Source organism: Lissotriton helveticus, chromosome 3_1 (genome assembly GCF_964261635.1).
Source record: "Lissotriton helveticus chromosome 3_1, aLisHel1.1, whole genome shotgun sequence".
Taxonomy (NCBI): domain Eukaryota; kingdom Metazoa; phylum Chordata; class Amphibia; order Caudata; family Salamandridae; genus Lissotriton; species Lissotriton helveticus.
The window spans coordinates 1,151,167,873-1,151,191,135 of record NC_136061.1 but is presented as its reverse complement, the minus strand read 5'-3'; the positions used below and the strand labels follow the sequence as shown (position 1 = coordinate 1,151,191,135).

Sequence of the window (23,263 nt, the reverse complement as noted above, 5' to 3'; positions counted from 1 at the left end):
AGGCATCCCGCCGCGAGGGGCCGTTGTGGAGATTAAGCAAGCTATTGCCCAGAGTCGCAGAGTGTGAACCCGTGAATCGAGTAGGCACCGGAGCGAGAATTGTCGAGTCCATGGACATTTTAGGACTCAAGACCCCGCCGAGCCGGGAATTGAACCCTGGTCCTGGGCTGACCTCTGCTTCCAGGTCTGCCTTCTCTAACCAGTGAGCCACACTTCCACAGTACATCTGGGGCATGCCACGTCAGCCACTCCAAAATATTTCCCAATTTTACCAGGTGTCAGATAAGCTCTATGGAGGACATAAAAGTGTATGAGCTGGAAGCGTGCGTTCCTAGTGCTTTTACGCGCTCGCCGCACTATCTGCGACCAAGTTGTGTTGGGAATTTCCCTATCAAGGTCCAATTCCCATTTGGCTTTCAGTGCCGACAGCGGCTGTAGGGTCTCCCGGCGCATCCTAGAATAGAGGCATGTGACGGCTTTATAGGTACCTGCTGCCATCATGGCATACTGGCAGGCCATGGATGTTGTGGGTTCCGCTAGCCCCTTCTTCCAATGTGCCTGCATGGCTCTGGTCACTGCAGCATGCAACAGATATCGCCCCCTCGGCAGGTCGTAACGATCTTGTAATGCCTGATACGGTAGCAACACACCGTCTTCGTACAGGTCGCCAATCATCTGTATCCCTGCTTCTTCCCAGACCTGCAGCCTCGACCAGTCTCCACCGTGGGGGAGTGCAGTCACCATCCCCAGCGGTATTTCAGGCGCATACGGATGGCCCACGCCCGCTCAACGCTGTGAGCGGTTCCAGCAGAGCCTGAACGTTTGTTCCTCCGGGGATAAGTCCCTGAGGGAGTGCTTTTGCTGCATCGTGATGTAAGCCAGGACATGGCGCGGAGTGCCCGCATCTCTCTCCTGGTCCGGGCCTCGAAACACCCTCGCTACCTCTTGTGTGAAGCACTGTAATTGTGCGGCCAAATAATAAAGCTCACAATCAGGGACCGCTAGTCCCCCCTCATCCTTGGAGCGCGTAAGTGTAGCTAGCGCAATTCTACGTCTGCCCACGCCCCAGGTAAACAATATCACTTGCGATTTTAATTGCTTAAAGACAGATACACTGTTTGGAGGCGTGGAGCGAGCAGGTCCAGATATTTACTGTAAAATTCTATGGGCAGGCTGTCTAGGCCCGGGGTTTTATTACGGGCCATTTTTTTCACCTCACTCCTGATTTCCCCTACATCGACATCCCTGCCCAAGGCATCGGCCTGCTCTTGATCCAACTGCGGAAGTTGGAGCCCCTCAAGAAAGGTGTCAATTTCACAGTCCCGGCCCTCCAGATTGCTTCTATAAAGAGTTTCATAGTAACCGTGGAAGCTGTTCAATATCTCCCTCTGGGTGTTGAGTGTATTACCTCCCTCCCCTTCCAGCGTTAGGATCGGGGGCTACGCTTATCAGGGTTAGCTAGCCATGCTAGGAGGGTCCCAGCCTTGTCTCCTTCCGCATGCGCTCGCAGCAGGTAGGCCTTGTGATCGAAGCTGCGGAGGCGCTCCACCTCGCCTGCAACTGCTTCCCTGGCTGCACCAACCGCCTCTTGGAGCTCCGGGTGACCCGGCCGTGCCACTTCTGCCTCGCGCAGCTGTTTCTCCGCCTTATCAAGGTCGTCCAACAGGGTCCTGCGTATCCCTGCGAATTTTCCTATGCATTGGCCTCGGATTACTACCTTGAAGGCATTCCAATCCATCGCTCTGGACGCGGTAGTGCCCTCATTCTCAGCAAAGTAATGCGTGATCCCCTCCTCGAGCGCCGCTCTGAGTAGCGGGTCGTCTAGCGCGTCTGGGCGCAGTTGCAGGTAGGGACCCGCGATATCTCAGTCATCCAGTCCAGCGTCAAGAGCATGGGGTTATGGTCGGAGAGCGTGCGGGTAAGGTACTCGGTGCGCGCAACAGCCGGTAGCACCAGTGGGGAGCACACAATCGTGTCGAGTCGGACATGGAGGTCATGTAAACTAGAAAAATATGAGTAGTCCCGCTCAGTCGGGTGTTGTGCTCGCCAAGCGTCTAGCAATTCCCACCTCTCCTGCCATTTGAGCCTGCCCTTTACCAGTCGATGCACTGGGGAATCTCTGAGCGGTGGATGAGATCTGTCCAAATTAACATCCATCACCGAGTTGAAGTCCCCTCCCAGCATAATAGGGCCCGCATATGTCTCAAGCGCTCCTGAGAGTCTCGTTAAATAAGATAATTGATCAGTGTTGGGTGCATATACGCTACATAAGACTATGTCTCGACCTCTAAGTTTGCCCTCCACAGCCACGTACCGACCTTCAGGGTCTATAACGTGCCTGATCACTTGAAACGGAGTGCCTGCTCTGACCCAAATCAATACGCCCCTTGCGTATGCGGAGTACGTGGTATTAAACACCTGCCCTCTCCATCTACGTTGCAGCGCCACTCCCTCCTGCTTCGTCAGGTGTGTTTCCTGTAGGAACGCAATGTGGACTCCCTTCCGGACTAGATAAGCGTGAACCCTATGCCTTCGCGCCATAGTGTGCAGCCCCCTCACGTTCCAGGTTATACATCTCAATGTTCCCGAGCTAGCCATATCCCCACTTTGGCCAGAACAGTGCAGTCCATTTTCGGGCCCTAGCGCAGGCGGCGGTTTCTACCCAACAAAACTTCAGGAGGGTTCGCTCCGTTTTTTCACAGTTCCCACCCCGATCCAACTCCCTCAGAAAGCACCCCCAACCGCTCTCCTCTCCCTCCCTCCCAGAACAGGTCCCAATTTCGAGGCATCAGTTCCCATCCAAACTTCAAAAACAAACAAGTCAAAGCTTCCCTAAACCGCAGTTGACACCACCGTAGCCTTAAGGGCTGATAGGGTGTAGCTTGGGCCTGAAGGCGGTCACTACAGTCCCATCCCCCGCCCCGTAATCCCCTCATAATTGCATGCTGTAATCCCCTTCTGGTTTGCTACACATTATACGTCGTTAGGGAAAAGGCCCCCCCAGTTACCACCAGTTGCTCCCTCGACCAGCGTCCGTATCAGAGTCCCACAATCTCCTCCGATGTTTGCGGTGTGACTATCGGTCCCTTAGCGCTGTTAACATCAGATAGATCTGTTTCGGATCCCGTGGCGATGGCTCCAGTGCCGTGATTTGAGCGGGCTGCATCATTTCCCGCCAGATCCACCACTGCTTGCAATGCAGCCCTCCTCTCTTCGTCAGCCTGAGACCCTGCGGGTACTCGAGATCCTCGTCTGCGCCCCCGGAGCCTCTTCGACCTGCGCTCCGGCGGTCGATGTCGCTCCTCCTCCTCTCTGGATTTCACTCCGTCCGTTCCCGCCTTGTACGTTTCCCACCACGTCCAGGCGTCGGCCGGCGTGGGGAAAAAGTGCGTTTTATTATCCACTACCACTCTGAGCTTGGCCGGGAAAAGGAGGGAGTATCGGATACCTTCAGCTCTTAGTTCTCGTTTGATGGACAAAAAAGAAGCACGCAGTTTCTGGGTCTCCATAGTGTAATCAGGGAACAGTGTCACATTACAATTGTCCACCTGAAATGGGCCTGCATCCCTGGCCCTCTGGAGCAGCAGGTCCCTGTCTCTATAGTGCAGCAACTTGATCACCACTGGACGGGGGGGTAGGCCCGGCTTGGTAGGTCTGGCCGGGACCCGGTGTGCCCGCTCCAGAGTGAAGAAGGGAGATAGCCCCTCAGGAGCAACTACTGATCGTAACCAATCGTCCAAATATCCAACCATATCTCCCCCCTCCTTCTTTTCCGGCAGGCCCACCAGGCCTTCGTTGTTGCGCCTGCTATGATTTTCAGCGTCCTCTGCCCGTCTTTCAAGCGCTTGTATCCTGTTCAGTGCGTCCGCCAGCTTCAACTCCGCCGATTTATGAGCCGGGACTAGTTCCTGCAAGGCAGCCTCCGTGTCTTTGACTCTGTCTTTCAGTTTAGCATGGTCCGCACGAAGGATCCCCAGCCCCGTCACCACCTGCGCAATGTCCTGCTGCAGTGCATCCTTCATTGCTGCTATTGCCTCCAGAATGCGGTCCTGGAGTTGCTGCAAGTCAGCAGGGCCCGGCACAGCGCTCTCCGGTGGCTCGGAGCTGGTGGCTCCCTCCTGTCTTCCCTTGGGCTTCCCCATCGTGCCTCCACGCCAGCCACTCGTGCCGTCCCCCAGCCCCAGTGGGCCACAGGCAACCCCTCGAAAAAAGGGGGGTGCTCAGTGTCCCCCCCTAGCCGGTGGTCCTCCAATCCGGGGCTGCAACGCGGCCGCGGCTCACTCAGCAAGTCGACACATCTGAGTCAGGTAGCCTCAATGGTTCGGTAGGCCCCCCGTTCGCAGCCGCCCCCGCTCCTGTTTCACATACCGCACTTCTCCCAGGGGCCAGGGACTCGGGGCTCCCCCCAGTAGTGCACTGAGTTTCTCAGCTCGGCCTCCTGCGCCTCAATAGTCAACCAGATATCAATCACATTCCAGCACAGCAGGGCCCTGCATACTTCCCACTGCACCCCTCCGCTCCTCTCGGTCAGTCGAACCCACCAGGGGAGTGTCCCAGCTTCCCAGGCGCCGCAGGTCCCAAGTCCGCTACATCGCGCAACCACTTTTCAGCATGGGTCCCAGCCCCCACTCGTTCAAAGTTGCGTGGCGTCCCCCCCTCCGGCCTACTGTCAGCTCAGAGGCCCTTCTATCGTGGCCCGTGCAGCACGTAGTGCCTGGCCGCTTCTGTTGCTGCACCCAGCTGGCTCCAAACCACGGCAGCTTCTCCCAGAGCGAGGAGCGTCAGGCGATCCCCGCGTGCAGCCGCCCGCAGCCCCCCGACCAGGTAGCTTGCTCTCGGGGACCGAGGCGCTTCCCTCAGTTCGGCGCGGTCCGCACGTTGTCTCGTGGTTCGAGCGCCAGTGCCCCTCGTTCGCCCAGCAGCTCCCCGCTGCCGCAGGCGCGCCCGCTCCCCTCCACCTGGTCAGCCCTCCGCTCCTCCGATGGTTACCTCCTCCTCCGTCGGCGCACAACGCTCCGATTCTCGGGCTCGAGGGCTCGTCCAGCGGACAGGGACGGCAGGTCAGCGCTCGTGTGGCCAGGTGATAGCCAGGCAAGTCACAGTTGTGGGAGGGTTCCCGCAAATCGTTTCAGCAGCGGCGGGCTTTGGTGATTCTCTCAATGGGCAATTCGCGCTGCAGCCGCCATTTTGTGTGATGCCGTGCCTGCCAGCCTGCAGTCATTGCGAGCCTCGCTGCTGCAGTAGTTGTTCGCCACACTCAGCGCAGACCCAGGGATGCCTTATGTGGCGCCGTTTCGCTCCCCGGCCCTGGTCTCTTGTTGGGCCTCCGCTGGTCGGTTCGTCAGCGCTCGCAATCTCCGGTCACGACCTCCACCGCCATCTTGAGTCGCCCCGTCTCCAGGCCGGTCAGCTCCTCTTACGATCTCGCTAGCTGGCGGAGAGGCTCTCCCGATGGCTCCCAGGGCGCCGCCGCCCCTCCGACAGGGATTAGAGCGTCGGCAGTGTTTTTATCGTGGGAGCACTCCTCCGATTTCAGGATATTTACGGGGATCGGGCGCGGAGCTCCGGGCTCACGTTGCCAGTCCCTCCGGCATCCAAGCCACGCCCTCAAAGAAAATGTAATGATGTACCTCCGATTAAATCCTGGTCATGAAACATAGTTTAAAAATGAAAGTGAAGAAAACTTTCAAGGAGTTGAAGACCGAGGCAGGCAGGATAGGTAAGAGGTAAATAGGAGGACTGAAGCAAGGAAAAGGATGCCTTTTTCTGCGTGCGCACCCCCAAAGCTTTAGACTGATGCAGCTGGTTTTTCGACTCTGAGAGTGCACCAATGCCTTCTAACCAGACCTTAGTGGCAGTGTTCTAAGCCTTTACAAAGTGTTTGTTAAATTTGCTACCCCAATTGGCATAAGCTGACTTATATGTCCGTAGTGCATGACACCAAGGGTACCCAGGGCAACGTAAGTTTGAGAGTCTGCCCAGGGCTGCAGCACTGATTGTATCACCCTGTGTGTGACAAAGTACAAAATGGCTGCCAGCCTTCCGCTGCAGTCTTGAAGAGCAGTTTCAAACTGCTAGTTTCAATTTGTCATTTAAACCAATGGCAAAGCACCCCACTTCCCTTAATATATGACTATCTTAGGAAGGCCTGTAAAACCTCTCAGGCAGGGAGCTGTATATTATTAAGTAGGATATACACTTTCAATCTGTCCTAACAGCAAAACTTCCAAATTGTCATTTTTGCTGTGGAAAACTTAGTAGCCCTATTGGCTGACACAGAGTTTCTGGCTGACATTTCATTCTGGATAACTTCTGAATTGGACTACTGAAATGGGCACTTCAAGGCATCAAATGTATCTTGCAATTAAAGCTAACGTGATGCCCAAGTCGAATTTAATGTCACTTTTAAAGGAAAGGTTGCTCATTTTCTCCATTGCCCTCACACAGTTGCTGGCCAAAAGACAGCCATCTGTCCTCCTGGGGAACCATATGAATGACTCCCAGTCTCAAGAACAATAGTAGCCTACTTCGAAGGGAGGTGTTACCCCCCGAAGGAAGCCAAACAGGGTGTTGGGCTAAAGGGCGAGCTTCAAAAGTGAATCCACCTTTGGTGGGCAAATAGCGATCACACTCATGTAGGGCTGCCCTTTGTTTTTTTAGACAGGTTGGCGGTGGGAACAGAGAGGGGAAACCAGTGGCCAAACCAGTTTTCATTTGGGCGTGTAGCCCGCAGCTAACCACGCCTCTAGGGTGGGCCACCAAGCTCCTAACATCAAAGGATGCTTTTGAACATTTTGAGAGTTGGCAGAATAGTGCACTCTATTTATTTTTTGTAATACTATATTTGTAAAGCTCAACAATTATCCCCTTGGAGATGTCATGCCACTGAGAAAATGTCTATACTGTCCCCAGAAAGAATCCTACTGAGCTAGAGCCGAAGAATATTATGCAGGGAAGGGCCATGTTTTTAGTTTCTTCCTGAACCGGAGATAGTTGTCGGTGAGGTGGATGTCCAGGGGTAAAGAGTTCCACTGGGCTGCAGGCAAATAAGAAAACAATCCGCCACCTGTCCTGAGTTTCTGTACACGTTTGGTTCTGGTCAGGGGTAAATTCCAGGCTCTCAAAACCCTACAGGATCTCCGGACTAGTATTATACAGGGTCTTTAATGCATGGCATAAGAGTTTGAAACTTGCTCTTTTTCCGCATAGGTAGCCAATTTAGGGATGCCAAGCAATTCGATGCAGAGCCAAATCTTTCCTTATTACAGATTAACTTTTTTTTTTGTTATCCTTATCGCTAATGGGTGCACCTTAATTTGGTGCCCAGGCCTATTTCCTGCTCCAGTCCGACCCTGAATATCACAAATAACAGTTTTAAAGTAGATAAACCAAGGTAGTGGTACTTAGTTTCGCAGAAGGACAGAGGACTAATTTCAATTACAAGGGTTGGAGCTCATGAATCTTTGGTCACAGCAGATGTCAGTTGTGAACGTTTAACTCTTTGTGCATGTTAAAAGCATCTTACAACTGAGCTAGTTGGTCATATCACAGAAAAACTCAGCACAATTAAAACAATAATTCAGCATTAGGCTCCCTTGAGCAAACTCTCACTATGTACAGTGACTGCTTCCTGGTGTATGCATCTCGAGCAGACAAAATAAGTTCTCTCGACATACAGGAAAATCACTGAATACCGTTGTAGATCAATCAAACGGCCTGTAATGCTATTATCGAATGGAAAAGTGAATAAAAGGGGAGCACTTTCTATTTTCTCTATTTGGACACGGATGTGTCTACTAGGACTGAAGCAGGGTCAGTGTTATCATGGATTGTCAAGCATGTTGGGAAAGTTTACCCCACAATGTTACTCATTAATGGACGTCCTCAAGATGGCCGACCGAGGATGAACTTCGACCAAAAGCCCCTCAGTTTATGACTGCCGTCTAGACCGCAATCTCCTGGATGCTACCCCCTTTTGTGGACCCCCTCTCACACCTTGTTTCAATTTTGACAGCTTTTCTCATCTCACCATCTCCCACATTTGATTGTGATTTCAACATTGTTTTTGTTTACTGTATCTTACTATGCTCTTGTAACTGATGTTACTTGCAAAGCAACAATCCTCTCGTAAAGCTCTCTGATACCTCTGGGTCTAGCTGTCTCTCACCCAGCAGGACTTCAGACACAGTTACTTCCTCGTCTCCTACCCCCTCCCCCAACTCTTCCCTCCTTCATTCTTTGCTTGCCTCCCCTATTCCTTTCCTCTCTCCCCTGAATCTCTATCCCCCTGCATGCTCTGTTTATCCTTGTGCCTATGCTCCACTTAATCTCCCTACCCGTCGCCCTTTTACATTACCCCATTACCCTTCTACAGGCCAAGAACCAACAGATGTAACTTGTAATTGATGTGCCTTCTGTAACAATGTGTAACTTGTAACCTATGTAACCCTACCAGCCTGACTCCCTAAAATGGCCCCATAAGCCAAAGCACTCCTACTCCCCTTGTTGGAGATGGATCCAGCATTTTTTGCCCTGGAGACTCGAAGACCATTCTGAGAGACTCCACAGTGACAAGGGAGTCGCATATAGTGGAGGACTGGGATGGATACCCTTACCACTGGAAACCGTCTCCTACCCTGCCGGAAGTTGGACCCTGTGTTCACGCTGGGTTTTCTACCCCTCCTCTTCCCTCCTTCATTCTTCTAAGTGTGCCTGTGACCAAAGCACTCCTCTCCCCTTGCTGGGGAGGGATCCAGCATCTATGCTCTGGAGTCTCAGCGCCCCGCTGAGAGAGTCCACCACAACAAGGCAATCACACATAATGTAATATTGGGAATGATCCCTTTACCACTGGGAACCGTTTCCCACCCAGCCGGACATCAGACACAGTTACTTCCTCGTCTCCTACCCCCTCCCCCACCTCTTCTCTCCTTGATTCTTTCCTTGCCTCCCCTATTCCTTTCCTCTCTCTCCTTTCCTCTCTCTCCCTCTGCCTGCTTTCTTCCGTTTAATCTCCCTCCCCGTTGCCCTTTTACATTACCCCCTTACCCTTCTATATGCCATTAACCAATGTATGTAACTTTTAATTGATGTACCTTTTGTAACAATGTGTAACTTGTAACCTATATAACCCTTCTCGTGTAAAACGCTCTGGTACCTCCGGGTCTAGCCAGCGCTATATAAAGCTCAAGTAAGTAAATAAATAAATGGATGCAACTCTTTAACATCAGAACCTATTCCGACCAAACAGCAGCATCTGCCAGTTGGTAATCTAATAGAACAACCATTGCTGAAACCTATAGGTCTGGCTTTAATGGATATGCAGGCGAAATACGTTTATATGTGGTGCAGGCATGCATGTGCTGTGCTGTGTCACATAAAGCCTGCCCAATTGACTTTGCTAGTGCCTAAAAAAGTATTGCTTTTTGCATGGAATGCATATGAGATATGCCAGTCTCCTGCATTTGCTCCTTGCTGAAAGACATGTATGTTAAAGTATTTATTGGGTAATATCCTAAAATGCTAATCGTTGAGAAAATGCCACCGAGAAGCACCTTGTGTGGCAGCAGTGCCATAGAACATACTTTAGAATGCCATAGCATACACAAGGTGCCTGCAATAAATCTTGCACCACAGTGGCATAAATATGAACGGTTACCTGTTAGTTTTCCCTTTGTAAATACAGACGATATTGTAGTCGCCAAGGGCACTCGGTGAATCCAGCACTGACGAGGCCACCAAAGAAGGAAGCAGCCCCCTGAGAGCTGGGACATAAATACCTTATTTAACCCTCACTCTGGATGTGACGTGCCAGCAAGGCCTTTCGTGATCTCCCTTTGTCTTTTGACGTGTGGGTTTGAGGCCGCACTGTAGCGTTGGTGCTAAAGATTGTGATGTCAAACGATTACGTCACAAGCTTCCATGTTCCACTTGTAACTAGGGGGAAAACAGTTTCGAGGTGGACAGCGAGCGGACAGCAGTGTGGCACCAGAGCTGCCAATAAAGACTTATGTCTACTAATTTGTCTAGTATCTAACCTAAACTAATTATGGTAATTCACTCCTAAGACGCTGCCCTGTCAATGGAGTCTCTCTTCTCCATACACGGGCAGCAACATTTATTGTCTGCAAATTATATATTTAGATTATATTTACAGAAGTGTTAGTTTCATTATTTTAATGTAGCGACCGCGGTGAGTTAACATGCCCTTGATGTTGTGTGCTCTTTCTCTTTTGTAGATGTTCTCGAAGGCTACAATGGAACCATTTTCGCCTATGGACAGACCTCTTCAGGCAAAACACACACGATGGAGGTAAGCCATTGTAGACCAATCAACTGAAAAAGGGGTTAGGATAAAGGGGGTCGCTGGAATCCTATGCTCTTTATAAATAAACTGTTATAATGTTTCAATATTTTAAAGTTCAAAGTTAAAGGATTTTTTTGTCATCTGAGAATGCATTTTATTTTTGTATGTATGTATTTATGCATGCTGCATTTTTATTGTGCGGTCGTAGGCAAAAGGCAACGGATTCCAGTACAGGGTTAAAGTAAAACACAAAATCAAGGAGTGATAAAAAGGTAGGTGGTTTGTGAGCTGTCACTGCATTGTGATGCAGTGTTCTTCAAGAGTCGCGACCCCTTCAACTCGTTCATAAAATGGAGCAGTTTTGGGGGTTTTATTCGACAGTGATTTTGAATCTTTTAAAATGCAGTTAATGGAACGATTGAGCATTGCGGTGCATTTAAACTGGGCATGGATGTGTTGTGTTATGCTAGGCACAGCCAGAAAGAACCACAAGATTAATATAATAATATTGCGGAGAGGATGTAGCCTTACGGCTAGAGCGGTCGACCTCGAGGCTGAGAGGCTTAACATCCTGTGATTCGGGGCAAATCACTTAATCTCCCTGCGCCTAACAAAAATGAACGTGTCCATCTGTAACGAAACGGGTGCTCATATAAAACGTTCTGATACCTGATATCTTCGGGTCGAGATCGCGCTATCTAAAACTGTTAAGCAAAAAAAAAATCTATCTATCTATCTATCTATCTATCTATCTATCTATCTATCTATCTATCTATCTATCTATCTATCTATCTATCTATCTATCTATCTATCTATCTATCTATCTAACAAGAAACACCAATTAAGGAGCTGTGTTTACCGGAGATTCGGCGTGGGGCTCTGGTACTGGTGAAGATCGCAGAGCAGCTGATTGCTAGCTGCTGCGGTCTGGAGCAGGAACTCGCCCGGATCCACAGCGCAAGTGGAAGCTGTGGAACTTGTCGGACTACGCATGTTATGGTTCCCAAGACCAGCCCAAAGGGAAAGGGAGGACCGGGACAGTCTGCTCCGGTGGAATCCCCCAGGCTGCAGCAGAGTGTAACAGATCCGGATTCAGCGCCTGCCAGGGTGGCGCAGAGTCGATGGCAGCGAGGAAAGCCAGAGAATGCTCAGGAAGGGAAGGGGTGGGGTGCCGGCGCTCAGCCCCAGCCACCCCGGCCCACTACAATAATGGATATGTTCCGGGGCACAGGGAGCAGTTCAGCTCATGGCGAATCTAAGGAGCAGACTGGCAGTACGAGCCCAGATAAAGAAGCTGGTTCTAAGGGGCTGATGGTATCAAATGTAGATGGTAAATCTCCGCTGGGCCAGGTGGAAATACCGGAGCATCAGGAATCCGAGACGATTACATTACTGGCACTAGGTACGATTTTGTCTAATATTGAATATGTGGATGTAGATGAGGCTGGACTCACCCGGGGTTCTACACAAGTGGAATTATTGAATGACCGGTTGATACAGCAGGAGGCGGAGAGCTCGGGGAAACAATTACATTTGAGGGGGAAAGAAAACGTATGCTAAGGGTCCTTCAAGGCGCGCAGGATCCTGCAGGTTGGCAGAGAAAAAGGATGTGGATTCAGAAGCAAATGACTTCTACTCACTCTCAGATGCTACTTGGTCTGGACTGGGCTCAGGGCATGGGACCAACTCATAATCCAGCGAGGAAGACAGTATCCTGGGCTGGGATGCAGAAGGGAGTGGTAGGGATAGGAATACACCTAATAAGAAAATACGCCTTTGCTCTGGGAGAATGTGCAACACCAAACAAAATGATCTTAGGTGGGACTACTCTACAGGCGATCAACTGGTGGGGGGTCGGAATCAGTCTAATTTAAATGAGGGCCAGCAGCCTCACCAGCACTTTCCCCCACTCTAGAATCCATACTGCAGTGTGTCATGGCACACAGAGAAGAAGCTCGTGTGGAAAGCAAACGCTCCCAGAACGCTAACCAGAAACTTCAGGGTGCAATTCGAAACATTTCTAAAACCTGCAGTGATATAAGCGACCGGATGGCAGAGCTTGAGACAGCTGCACTAGAGGAGGATATCGCTGGGTCAAGGGGTCAAGCTACGGCACATGAGGAGCAACTCACAGACGTACAGTGGAAGCTTGAGGAAGGTGAAAATCGACAAAGAAGGAATAACCTGCGCTTCCTGGGAATTCCGGAGGGGAAGGAAGGCTCCGATGCACGCACTTTTATGGTCCAGCTTATGGAAAAATCCTTTCCAGAGCTGGTAGGATGGAACTGGGCCCAAGAAATACAAAGAGCACACCGGGTTCCCTTAAATATTCGACAGCCAGTTTGCCCAGATGCAAAACTCAGAGCTCTTCTAGTGTATTTTGGGAATTTTTTACTGAGACAGAATGTGTTTGAAAAGGCAAGACCTGAGGCGCAGAGGGAAACGGATGGATTCCCTTTCTTTACCATGCCAGACTTCTGCCACGTTACAGTGAAGCGAAGATGGCGGCTGAGGCAAATGATCACCCAATTTCAGGAGAAGGGGGCACAGGCATTTCTACTTAATCCGGCTCTGCTGAAAGTCATCTGGAAAGATCAAACCCGTTTTTTTGTATCTGAAATTAAGGCCAAGGAATATTTTAACAAAGGGGGGTGAATCATAGGTGGATTTTTTGGTCCTTTGTCGCCTTCAAGCAGAACTGCTTAGAAACTGTCTAAAGTGTGGTTTAATGATGTTATTTTTTTCTCTTTGTAATACTTTTTTCACACTTTTAGAGATTAGGATCAAGTACAGCTATCTCTGTCAGGTGGGGTGCTCATAAGGGTCTAGGTATGATATTTCGGTGAAACTAATATATATATCGGTACGCCATCACGAGGGAAGGGTTGGGGCCACCATACATCACTTACAGACCTAGCGAGGTCTGTTGCCATATTCAACAGGGAGGGGGGATGGGTGGGCAGGGAAGAGGGTAAAGGGGGAGTGGGGATGGTGGGGAGCATGGGTGAGAGGAGGTGGGGGGGTAAAAATCAGTAAATCCAGGAAAATAAGGTAGTTGGACAGAAGATAAGATATACCAGTGGCCGCAGATATACTAAATGGAGAGCTAGAGAGATGTCGAAAGAGCAATATAGGAAACAAGGAAGTAGCAAGTATGGATAGACTGACAATATCTACAATTAATGTTGGTGGATTGAATGATAGGGGGAAAAGAAACATAGCTGGGGAAATCCTCTGAGCATTTAGGGCTAACATTATATGTCAGCAGGAGACACATATTCCCTGGCAGAAAAGAGGGGTTAATATTTTATACCGGGGTGCTCTCAAGTTGTTTGTTCATCTCAAACCACCAACACTAGAGGCGTGGCTATACATGTCTCCTCGCATCTTTTACCAATTAATCGAGTGAAGGCAGATAAATGGGGTAGGTGGGACATCGCTCTGATACCTAATCAATGCACTCTTTGTACAGTATATGGCTCTAATATTGACGATGCAGAATTGTGGATTACACTGGAGACAGAATTAGCATCCTGGCTGACGACTCTAATTATATTTGGGGATCTGAACATACATGTAGATACAGGGGAGTGGGGTGGGGTAGGGGAGGGTATAGAGGGAGGAAACCTCAGGTTTATAAAGCCCTTAATGCTCTTATTGAAAGTCATTGCTTGGAAGATATGTAGGCATGTAAAAAAAATGGGGGACCCAGGCTTCACTTATTTCTCATGCCCACATAGGAAATATGTCAGACTTGACTACTTTTTGGCTTCAGCCTCGCTTGTAGAGGGGGCACAGATCAAAAGACTCCCTAAGGTCCTCTCATATCATAATCCACTGGTTATGAGCATAGAAGTCCTGACACATACGAAGAGCCGTACGAAATGGACGTTCGATAAAAAACTATTAGCTGTAGAAGGATTTTTAGAGCATATTAGGGTCTGGACTAAACAGTTTTTTATATGAATAGATATAGTGCATCCAGAGAAACATTGTGGGACACATACAAGGCAGGGCTTAGGGGCGAAAAAACAAGCTTTGGGCTGTTCCATCAGAAACAACAAAGGGACGCAATACGGGTATTGACAGAAGAACTGAATGTGAGCGAGAGACAGCATATGGCTGCTATTATACAGAGGCTGTTCGATTGACAAACTAGTCTAGAGCTAAAAGTAATCGAGGTTACGGCCAAAATTAATGGAATCTACAATAAAAAAGTGGCTGAAAGATTTCATACGGCAACAAGGGATAATTATGTGGAGAGAATGTGGGGAAACATCTGGCATTGCGAATGAAACAAAGGGCGGTGGCAAATAATATTTTAAAATTGAGAGGGAAGGATGGAACAATAGCTACAGAGCTATCAGGAATATTAAAAGTACTTACTGCTATCAGGAACTAAATCGCTCCAGGGTCTCCATATCGGACGGAACGGAGGTGACAGGGGAGAACGAGACTCCTCTCCTTGCAGAGCTAGAAGTAGATATCACTATGAATGAGGTGCTTGAGGGGTTTGGGACGATGGCTCCAGGTAAGGTATCAGGGCCTGACGGGATCCCAATGAAGATTTATAAAGCTCTACGGACAGAACTAACCCCGATATTGTTGGATCTGTTTTTGTCGGTACAATATAAGGGGATCCCGCCAGGTTCTTGGCAGGAAACTAATGTTGTGATATTTCTGAAGAAAGGAAAGGAGCCGGAAGTTCCTGCTGCATACAGACCAATTTCCTTAATTAATACAGACAAGAAGTTGTACTCTAAGATATTAGCTCTGAGAATGTCTGAGGTAATTGGGACTTTAGTGAGCCCATGGCAGCATGGCTTCATCCCTGGCAGAAGCACAACGGAACACGTTAGAAGGGTTATCTCCTTATATGATATAGCTGCCGCCACCTGGACACAGATGTCTCTGATATTGCTGGATGCGCAAGAAACATTCACTCAAGTAGAGTGGGCATACCTGTGGCAAAATTTAAGATCTAAGGGATTTGGTGTAAGAATCATAACAGCTATTCAGGCAATGTATGTTGAGGCACACGCTAAAATCCAACTAATGGGGGAAGAGTCAGGCAGAATTAAGATCACGCGGGGATGAGACAGGGGTGCTCATGCTCCCCTATATTATTTGCCCTTTACATAGACCCATTGATCAGATCTATGTTGGGGGATCAGGCAATAAGACCAATAGTGTCCTTGGGCTATAGCACAAAAGTCCTAGCATATGCAGACGACATCGCAGTTGTTACACCAGACCCGCAAAGTGCGATAGATAAGATTGAAAGGCTCGCGGCAGAATTTGGCAATCAGGTTATAGTCTTAACACTGACAAGACATTAATCGTTTGTACTAGAAGCACGCAATTCCAGGATCCACGTATGACAGATGCCGCCACATATTTAGGAATAGCCATAACCCCGGAGGTTGGCTCGACTTTGGAAATACATTCGGCACCTCAAGAGACTGGATAATTTACATCTATCCATTATTGGTAGAGCAAATGTCATTAAAATGACGATGTTTCCAAAGGTTTTCTATTTATGTCGCTGCATACCTGTGGAACCAGATAAATCAATATTAAAAAAGGTAGAGGGCATGTTTTCCCAATTTATATGGGGCTACAAGAAAATTAAGAGCTCACTAAAATTTATGACGTTACCTCAACACCGGGGGGGGGGGGTTGCACTCCTTAATTTTTGATATTATTTCTGGACGGTAACGCTGCAACACATGACCATTCTTTTTAGGCCTCAAAGCTGGGATTCGGTTGGGGTAGTGGAGGTGAACAAGGAGACTCAGCCACCTATCTATACGCTAGCAGTTGGTAAACTCGCTCCAGGATTAGTGTTAAGGCAGCTGGAAGGTAGCTACTATAAGAAAACACGGTTTAAGATTATAAGAGCTGCCGGGAATATATGGCGAAAGATTAGTAAAAATATGGATATATCTAGAATTCATAGGTATACATTCTTATGGCGCTCTTCAGCCTTCCTGGCTCCATTTTATGATAATACAAGCAAAATTTGGGAAAAGGCAGGAATCAAACAGATTGTAGATATTGCCGATCAGAACGGGGTTGTTTCGTTTGAGGAACTTCAGATACGATATGGGCTAAATACGAGCACTTTCTTTAAATATAAACAAGCGAGGGAATTGATAAATAAGCTAGTTTCATAATTCACTAACCTGGCTCGAATCCCGTTGTTAGAACTTTACTTTTAACGAAAAAGCAGTGTTGGGTCAAGTATCTGTACACATTATTGTTGGAGGCTACTCCGGATGACATCTGTAAAGCAGAAAGTGCATGGGCTGTTAAATTGGACAACCCGGACATAGATATTTGTAGGACACTAGAGCTCTCAAAGGAAACTTTTTAAGTGCAAATCTCAAAGCACAGATCACAGTAAGAGATTTCTCAAGGTTATTTATGCTTTATGGTGACAGCCGTATATCATATTTTGATTGCTACTAGCTGGAAGGATGTAGATCCACCAACATATCAAGCATGGTATGCTAGATTGTATCATATATTTAATTTAGAGATTGCGCTGTATACATGTAAAGGGCGGAGGGGGAGGGCAAGGGGTAGACAAGATATGGGGTTTATTGATGGAAGCATAGGGAAGGAGTTGGCTAATCAGTAATTAGTATGTTTGTCTTTGTCTACCAATAATATATGCTTTTATTGGTTAGGTTTCCCGCTCCGCAGGTCTAGTTCTTTTTCTCTGTGTCTTTTGCTTTCCCTTAGGGTTTTTTTTTTGGTCCAATGCCTGAATATGAAACCACTGGTATGATGTACATCGATAATATGTAACTATGTATTTATCTATTTTTTCCTGGAAAGAAAAAAAAATAGAAGAAAAAAAAAGGATGGAAAAGGAGAATAGAAGCCTGCAAGTGAGGCAAATAAAGTGATTTTTTCTTTAAATTCTGGAATCCATAGTGCATTGTGTTGTCAAGCAATGCAGAAACTGTCTTGTGAAAAGCCCTCAAATAAATCACCACAGGGCTTGAGACATCTCTCGTTTCAATCTGATGTCTGCATAAATTAACTTTACTAGTTCTGTCAGCGACAGATTGTTCTTGTATGAATGGCTTAAAAACTTACTAAACCAGGAAAAGGTGATTTTTTTTTTATCTTCCCTCATCTTGATTTCTCCTACTCTGGGCAGAAGTGAACGAAGTGTCACTTGCACGCTGAACCTACACAATACTTACTTATTGTTTCGGAAAAATTACGCAGAATCGCCAGATGGCGCCAAAGGTATTACTAAAACAAAAATCTCCTGTTTAGTGGAATCTTTGACCAAACTATAATTACAAAGTCACTATTGCTGAAAATATATATATATACATATATATATATGTATATATGTATATGTGTATATGTATATATATGTGTATATGTGTGTGTATATAGGTATATATGTATGTATGTATATATGTATATATGTATGTATGTATATATGTATATATGTATGTATGTATATGTATGTATATATATGTATATATGTATGTATATATATGTATATATGTATGTATATATATGTATATATGTATGTATATATATGTATATATGTATGTATATATATGTATATATGTATGTATATATATGTATATATGTATGTATATGTATGTATGTATGTATATATATGTATATGTATATGTATATATATATATATATATATATGTATATGTGTATATATATGTGTGTATATGTGTATATATATGTGTGTATGTATGTATGTATATATGTGTATATATGTATGTATATATGTATATGTATGTATATATGTATATGTATGTATATATATATATGTATATATGTATATGTATGTATATATATATATGTATATATGTGTATATATATGTGTATATATATATATGTATATATATATATGTATATATATATATGTATATATATATATATATATATACACATGGATAGATAAAACATTCTGAAGTGCGGGAGGGCCTCAGCAATCTACAAAGGAGGGAGGAGGAGGTACCCAAGAATTGAGCAGCGTCTGAGGAAGGCTTGTTAGCCGAAATGCATCATGCTGTGTCATTCTGTGCATTAAAAGCCTCCAACAAGTACCCCGTTGTGGCCTTGGATTACTTTTAAGAGGGTGATCATTGTGGCATATACTTCGCGTCTGTCAGGAGCGCGATACAAGGCCCAGTCCATACAAGTCGTCCTGGAACTTCGCTGGTATCGTGGCAACAGTTTTCAAGGTATTGAATGCTCCAGGACCGCCTCAGAACCGGACCAAGCAAGCGGCCGCTGTCAATGACAGCCTGTGACTTCACATGGAGGCGGGGTGATTCCCCTCCCGCTTCAGGTCCCGGTTTTGGTTCCAGCTATGGGGCTTTGGACGTTGGGGACTCGAGGGGGCTTTGTAACACTTCAATAGGGGGCCACCAGCCACTACATGGCCCCTCCTTTGCTTGGCAGTTCACAGTTTAAGAACATTGAATTCGGTTGCCAGCGGATTTTATCCGATACATTTTGGGAACTGTAGTTGTACATTATACTACAGGTGTTTCCCGGCAACTGAATCACCTGATCTCCCACGTGTGGGAGGGCCTCAGCAATCTACAAAGGAGGGAGGAGGAGGTACCCAAGAATTGAGCAGCGTCTGAGGAAGGCTTGTTAGCCGAAATGCATCATGCTGTGTCATTCTGTGCATTAAAAGCCTCCAACAAGTACCCCGTTAAGGCCTTGGATTACTTTGAAGAGGGTGATCGTTGTGGCATATACTTCGCGTCTGTCAGGAGCGCGATACAAGGCCCAGTCCATACAAGTCGTCCTGGAACTTCGCTGGCATCGTGGCAACAGTTTTCAAGGTATTGAATGCTCCAGGACCGCCTCAGAACCGGACCAAGCAAGCGGCCGCTGTCAATGACAGCCTGTGACTTCACATGGAGGTGGGGTGATTCCCCTCCCGCTTCACGGCCCGGTTTTGGTTCCAGCTATGGTACGGTGCGCTCGCGTATGGAATGATTACAATAGTGATACGATGCGCACACACGCCCGGAGAGAAGGGGTACGATGGGCTCGCGTATGGTACGATTACAATAGTAATACGATACACACACATGCCCGGAGAGTAAGGGTATGGTGCGCCCGCGTATGGCACGATTACAATAGTGAGACGATGTGCACACATGCCCGGAGAGTAGGGGTACGGTGCGCTCGCGTCTGGCACGATTACAATAGTGATACAATGGGCACACACGCCTGGAGAGAAGGGGTACGGTGCGCTCGCGTATGGTACGATTACAATAGTGAGACGATGCGCACACATGCCCGGAGAGTAGGGGTACGGTGCGCTCGCGTATGGTATGATTACAATAGTGAGACGATGCGCACACACGCCCGGAAGATAGGGGTATGGTGTGCTCGCGTATGGCATGATTATAATAGTGAAACGATGCGCATACACGCCCGGAGAGTAGGGGTATGGTGCGCTCGCGTATGGCAATATTACAATAGTGATATGATGCACACACACGCCCGGAGAGTAGGGGTACGGTGCGCTCGCGTATGGCAAGATTACAATAGTGATACGATGCACACACACGCCAGGAGAGTAGGGGTACGGTGCGCTCGCGTATGGCATGTTTACAATAGTGAGATAATCCGCACACACGCCCAGAGAGTAGGGGTGCGGTGTGCTCACGTATGGCACGATTACAATAGTGAGATGATGCGCACACACGCCCGGAGAGTAGGGGTACGGTGCGCTCGCATATGGCACGATTACAATAGTGATACGATGCGCACACATTCCCGGAGAGTAGGGGTACGGTGCACTCGCGTATGGCACAATTCCAATAGTGATACAATGCGCACACACGCCCGGAGAGTAGGGGTACGGTGCGCTCGTGTATTGCATGATTACAATAGTGATACGAAGCGCACACACGCCCGGAGAGAAGGGGTACGGTGTGCTCGCGGATGGTATGATTACAATAGTAATACGATGCACACACATGCCCGGAGAGTAGGGGTACGGTGCACTCTCGTATGGCATGATTGCAATAGTGATATGATGTGCATACACACACACAGCATGATGCATTTCGGCTAACAAGCCTTCCTCAGACGCTGCTTAATTCCAATGCAGACCACCCCATACGGAAGAGATCAGAGGACACAGCAGGGACTTTTCGGAAGGTTCTGTAATTTGGAGAGTGCAGGGCATAATGCATTTCGGCGTCAAAGTATGCCTTCATCAGACGCCCATCACACGACAAGGATTGCACTTTCACCACCTTTTTGTACTGCTAAGGTCCTCCCCCTGGGCGGGAAGTCAGGTGGCTCCTCCGGATTACTTGCAGCTGTCGTCATGTAAATGAAGACTACAGCCCCCATCATGCACCTAATTGGTAAGTATCCTTGGCGGAGTCCATGCTCAATGAGCACTGAATTACCCTTTAACCTTTGTTTTTATTCTGTGAATTTCAGAGGGGTTTTATCTATCCATGTGTGTGTGTGTATATATATATATATATATATATATATATATATATATATATATATATATATATATATATATATATATATATATATATATATATATATATATATATATAATATACACTACAACCGGTTGGGGTGATATAGATACAGGACGTGGTCGGTTCCTGTTTGCGCAGACCCTTTTCCGTGAAGTTGGCTGACTTGAGAAACGGACCACAAGGAATCTTTGTTCGGCACGAGCAAGTAACGTCAGCCCCCTGGGAGAGAGGTTTACTACGAGTGAGTTTCTGCGGGAAAATCCGTTGGAGGACGGAGGATTCCAGTAAGGAACCCGGATGTGTCGGGAAAAGACGCCGTGATTTCCTCACCAGGTTGGAGAAGTGTCCTGCAAGCCAGCGGTAAGGAGAGACACATTTTAACGTGTCATTCCCTTAAACTTTTGATAACAAGTGTGCATAACGAACTGGGGCAAAAGGAGAATGTCGGAAGAGCGGGAACGGGAGGAGGCGTTCGATCAGCTGTTTCTGAATTTGCCGAAAGTTACACAAAGTGGGGACATAAGTAAAAATAAGAACATTGCAACAGAAACAGGCAATGATGTTAAGAGACTGTTAAAGGAGCTGGAAAAACACATGAGGAGCGAGTTAACCAAGTGGTGGGAGATCCGTTCATTAGAAAAATATCATGAAGTAGGCAGGGTGCCCCGAGGCTTAAGGATCATGTTAGTTCCTAGTTTCGAAAACCCGAATCCTATGCTTCTCAAAGAGTGGGCAGAGAGCAATTTGGAAGCTTCTATGAGACTGCTATGTCTTTTGATAAAATATGCTAAAATAGATCGTGACAAAGATCTCGTGGAAATCACACGCATCAATGAAGAACTTGCAAAGGAACAATTTGCAAAAGATGCAGCGCTGATTGAACAAACACGTAAAGATATCAAAAAACGTTTGAGTAAACACGAAGGGACAATCAAGACGAGGAAAGTGTACAAATTTGCCCGAGATGAGCAAGATTACAAACTGGGTCAAATATATACGTTTGCACGGAAATATGATCATTTACGTAGACAACGTGCATCCGGTAAAAATGTATTCAAGCAGGCACAAGTTCCACCACAAGCACAATCCACATCAGTAGATTTAGGCGACTCCATCGCTACAACATCCAATGAGAGCCTGGTGCCAACCAGTGAGGATTCTGATAGTGGAACCCCAGGTACAAAGGAAGGGGATTTGGGTCAACTAACCCTAAGAGAAGAGTTGGAATTTATGAGGATGCAACGGAAGGGCACGCTACGCTCCAGAAACGTTCAAACAAGCAACTTAGGAACTCAAGACGAAGACAACGCAGGAAGTGCGCAAAGAGGAAGAGGACGACCGCAGAGAAAAAGGAATTGGAAAAGCAACAAATAACAAATGACAACACCATCATCAATCTTACAGATGTCGAACTCGATCAGGCAGAAAGACAACTTTTGACTTTGGGACTCTCCTACTGTCCAGAAAGCAATTTTAATTATGGCAACACCAGAGTGGATGTATTTAAATTCATCAGAAAAATCAAATTGCGTAAATATTATGCGATCAAGGAAGGATCTGGGACACTGAAAAAATCTACAAATACGGTCTCTGTCACAAAGAGAAGTGGCTTGCAAGCAAAAGATATCCCCTTAATGAAAACCATGCATGCATTACGCACAAATGAAGAAACATCCTTTAACAGTACTCAGGAAGTTGCCAATGATGCAGACGTTGATTTGGGTCAAACTGTAGAAAGTTCATTTAAATTGCCATCAACCTTCATCCCAATAATGCCCAAAGACGCTATAGACGTGTATGCGGAACTCATAACTGATGGTTTAAAAACATTGAACATACAAACTAAAAAACAGCAAGGGCTCAACCAATATCAAGATGAGACCATACAATGAACTAATGAGAAAACTCAAAACCAACCAAGCAGTAATTGTAAAACAATCCGATAAGGGTGGCAACATAGTGCTTTGGGATAAGAAACAATACATGGAAGAGGCATACAAACATCTCAATGATACAGAATGTTATGCCCAAATTGATTTCAAAACTGCCAGATCCATCCAACAGGCTTATTAGAAAGAACTTTATGGGTGGAAAAAGGAGGGTCTCCTATCCAGGGATGAAACAAAGTTTTTACACAAAGATCACCCAGTGTTACCCAATATCTATTTCATCCCAAAAGTGCATAAGGGAGTTTCCCCGATCCCAGGGAGACCAATAGTCTCTGCCATAAATAGTTTATTTGAAAATACCTCAAAATACATCGATCACTACTTGCAAGATTTTGTCACTAGCGGAGCTCCCTGCCTACATCAAAGACTCAACGGAATTCCTTAGGAACATCAACCAATGTAATTGGTCTGCTGAATACTTGATAATGACAATGGACATTGCTAGTCTCTATACTAGTATTTCGCATTCAGACGGCCTAAGAGCC

The 23,263-nt window shown here is 47.0% G+C and overlaps 1 protein-coding gene across 1 annotated transcript in view; it reads left to right on the top strand.

Annotated features, from left to right (window-relative positions):
• Nucleotides 1-23,263, top strand: part of KIF5C (kinesin family member 5C) — a 612,753-nt gene that overhangs the window by 181,967 nt on the left and 407,523 nt on the right. Inside the window, exon 3 of the mRNA XM_078681761.1 lies at nucleotides 10,239-10,312. Within this exon, the coding sequence (XP_078537887.1) occupies nucleotides 10,239-10,312 (74 nt within the window). The remainder of the gene's footprint in view (nucleotides 1-10,238; nucleotides 10,313-23,263) is intronic.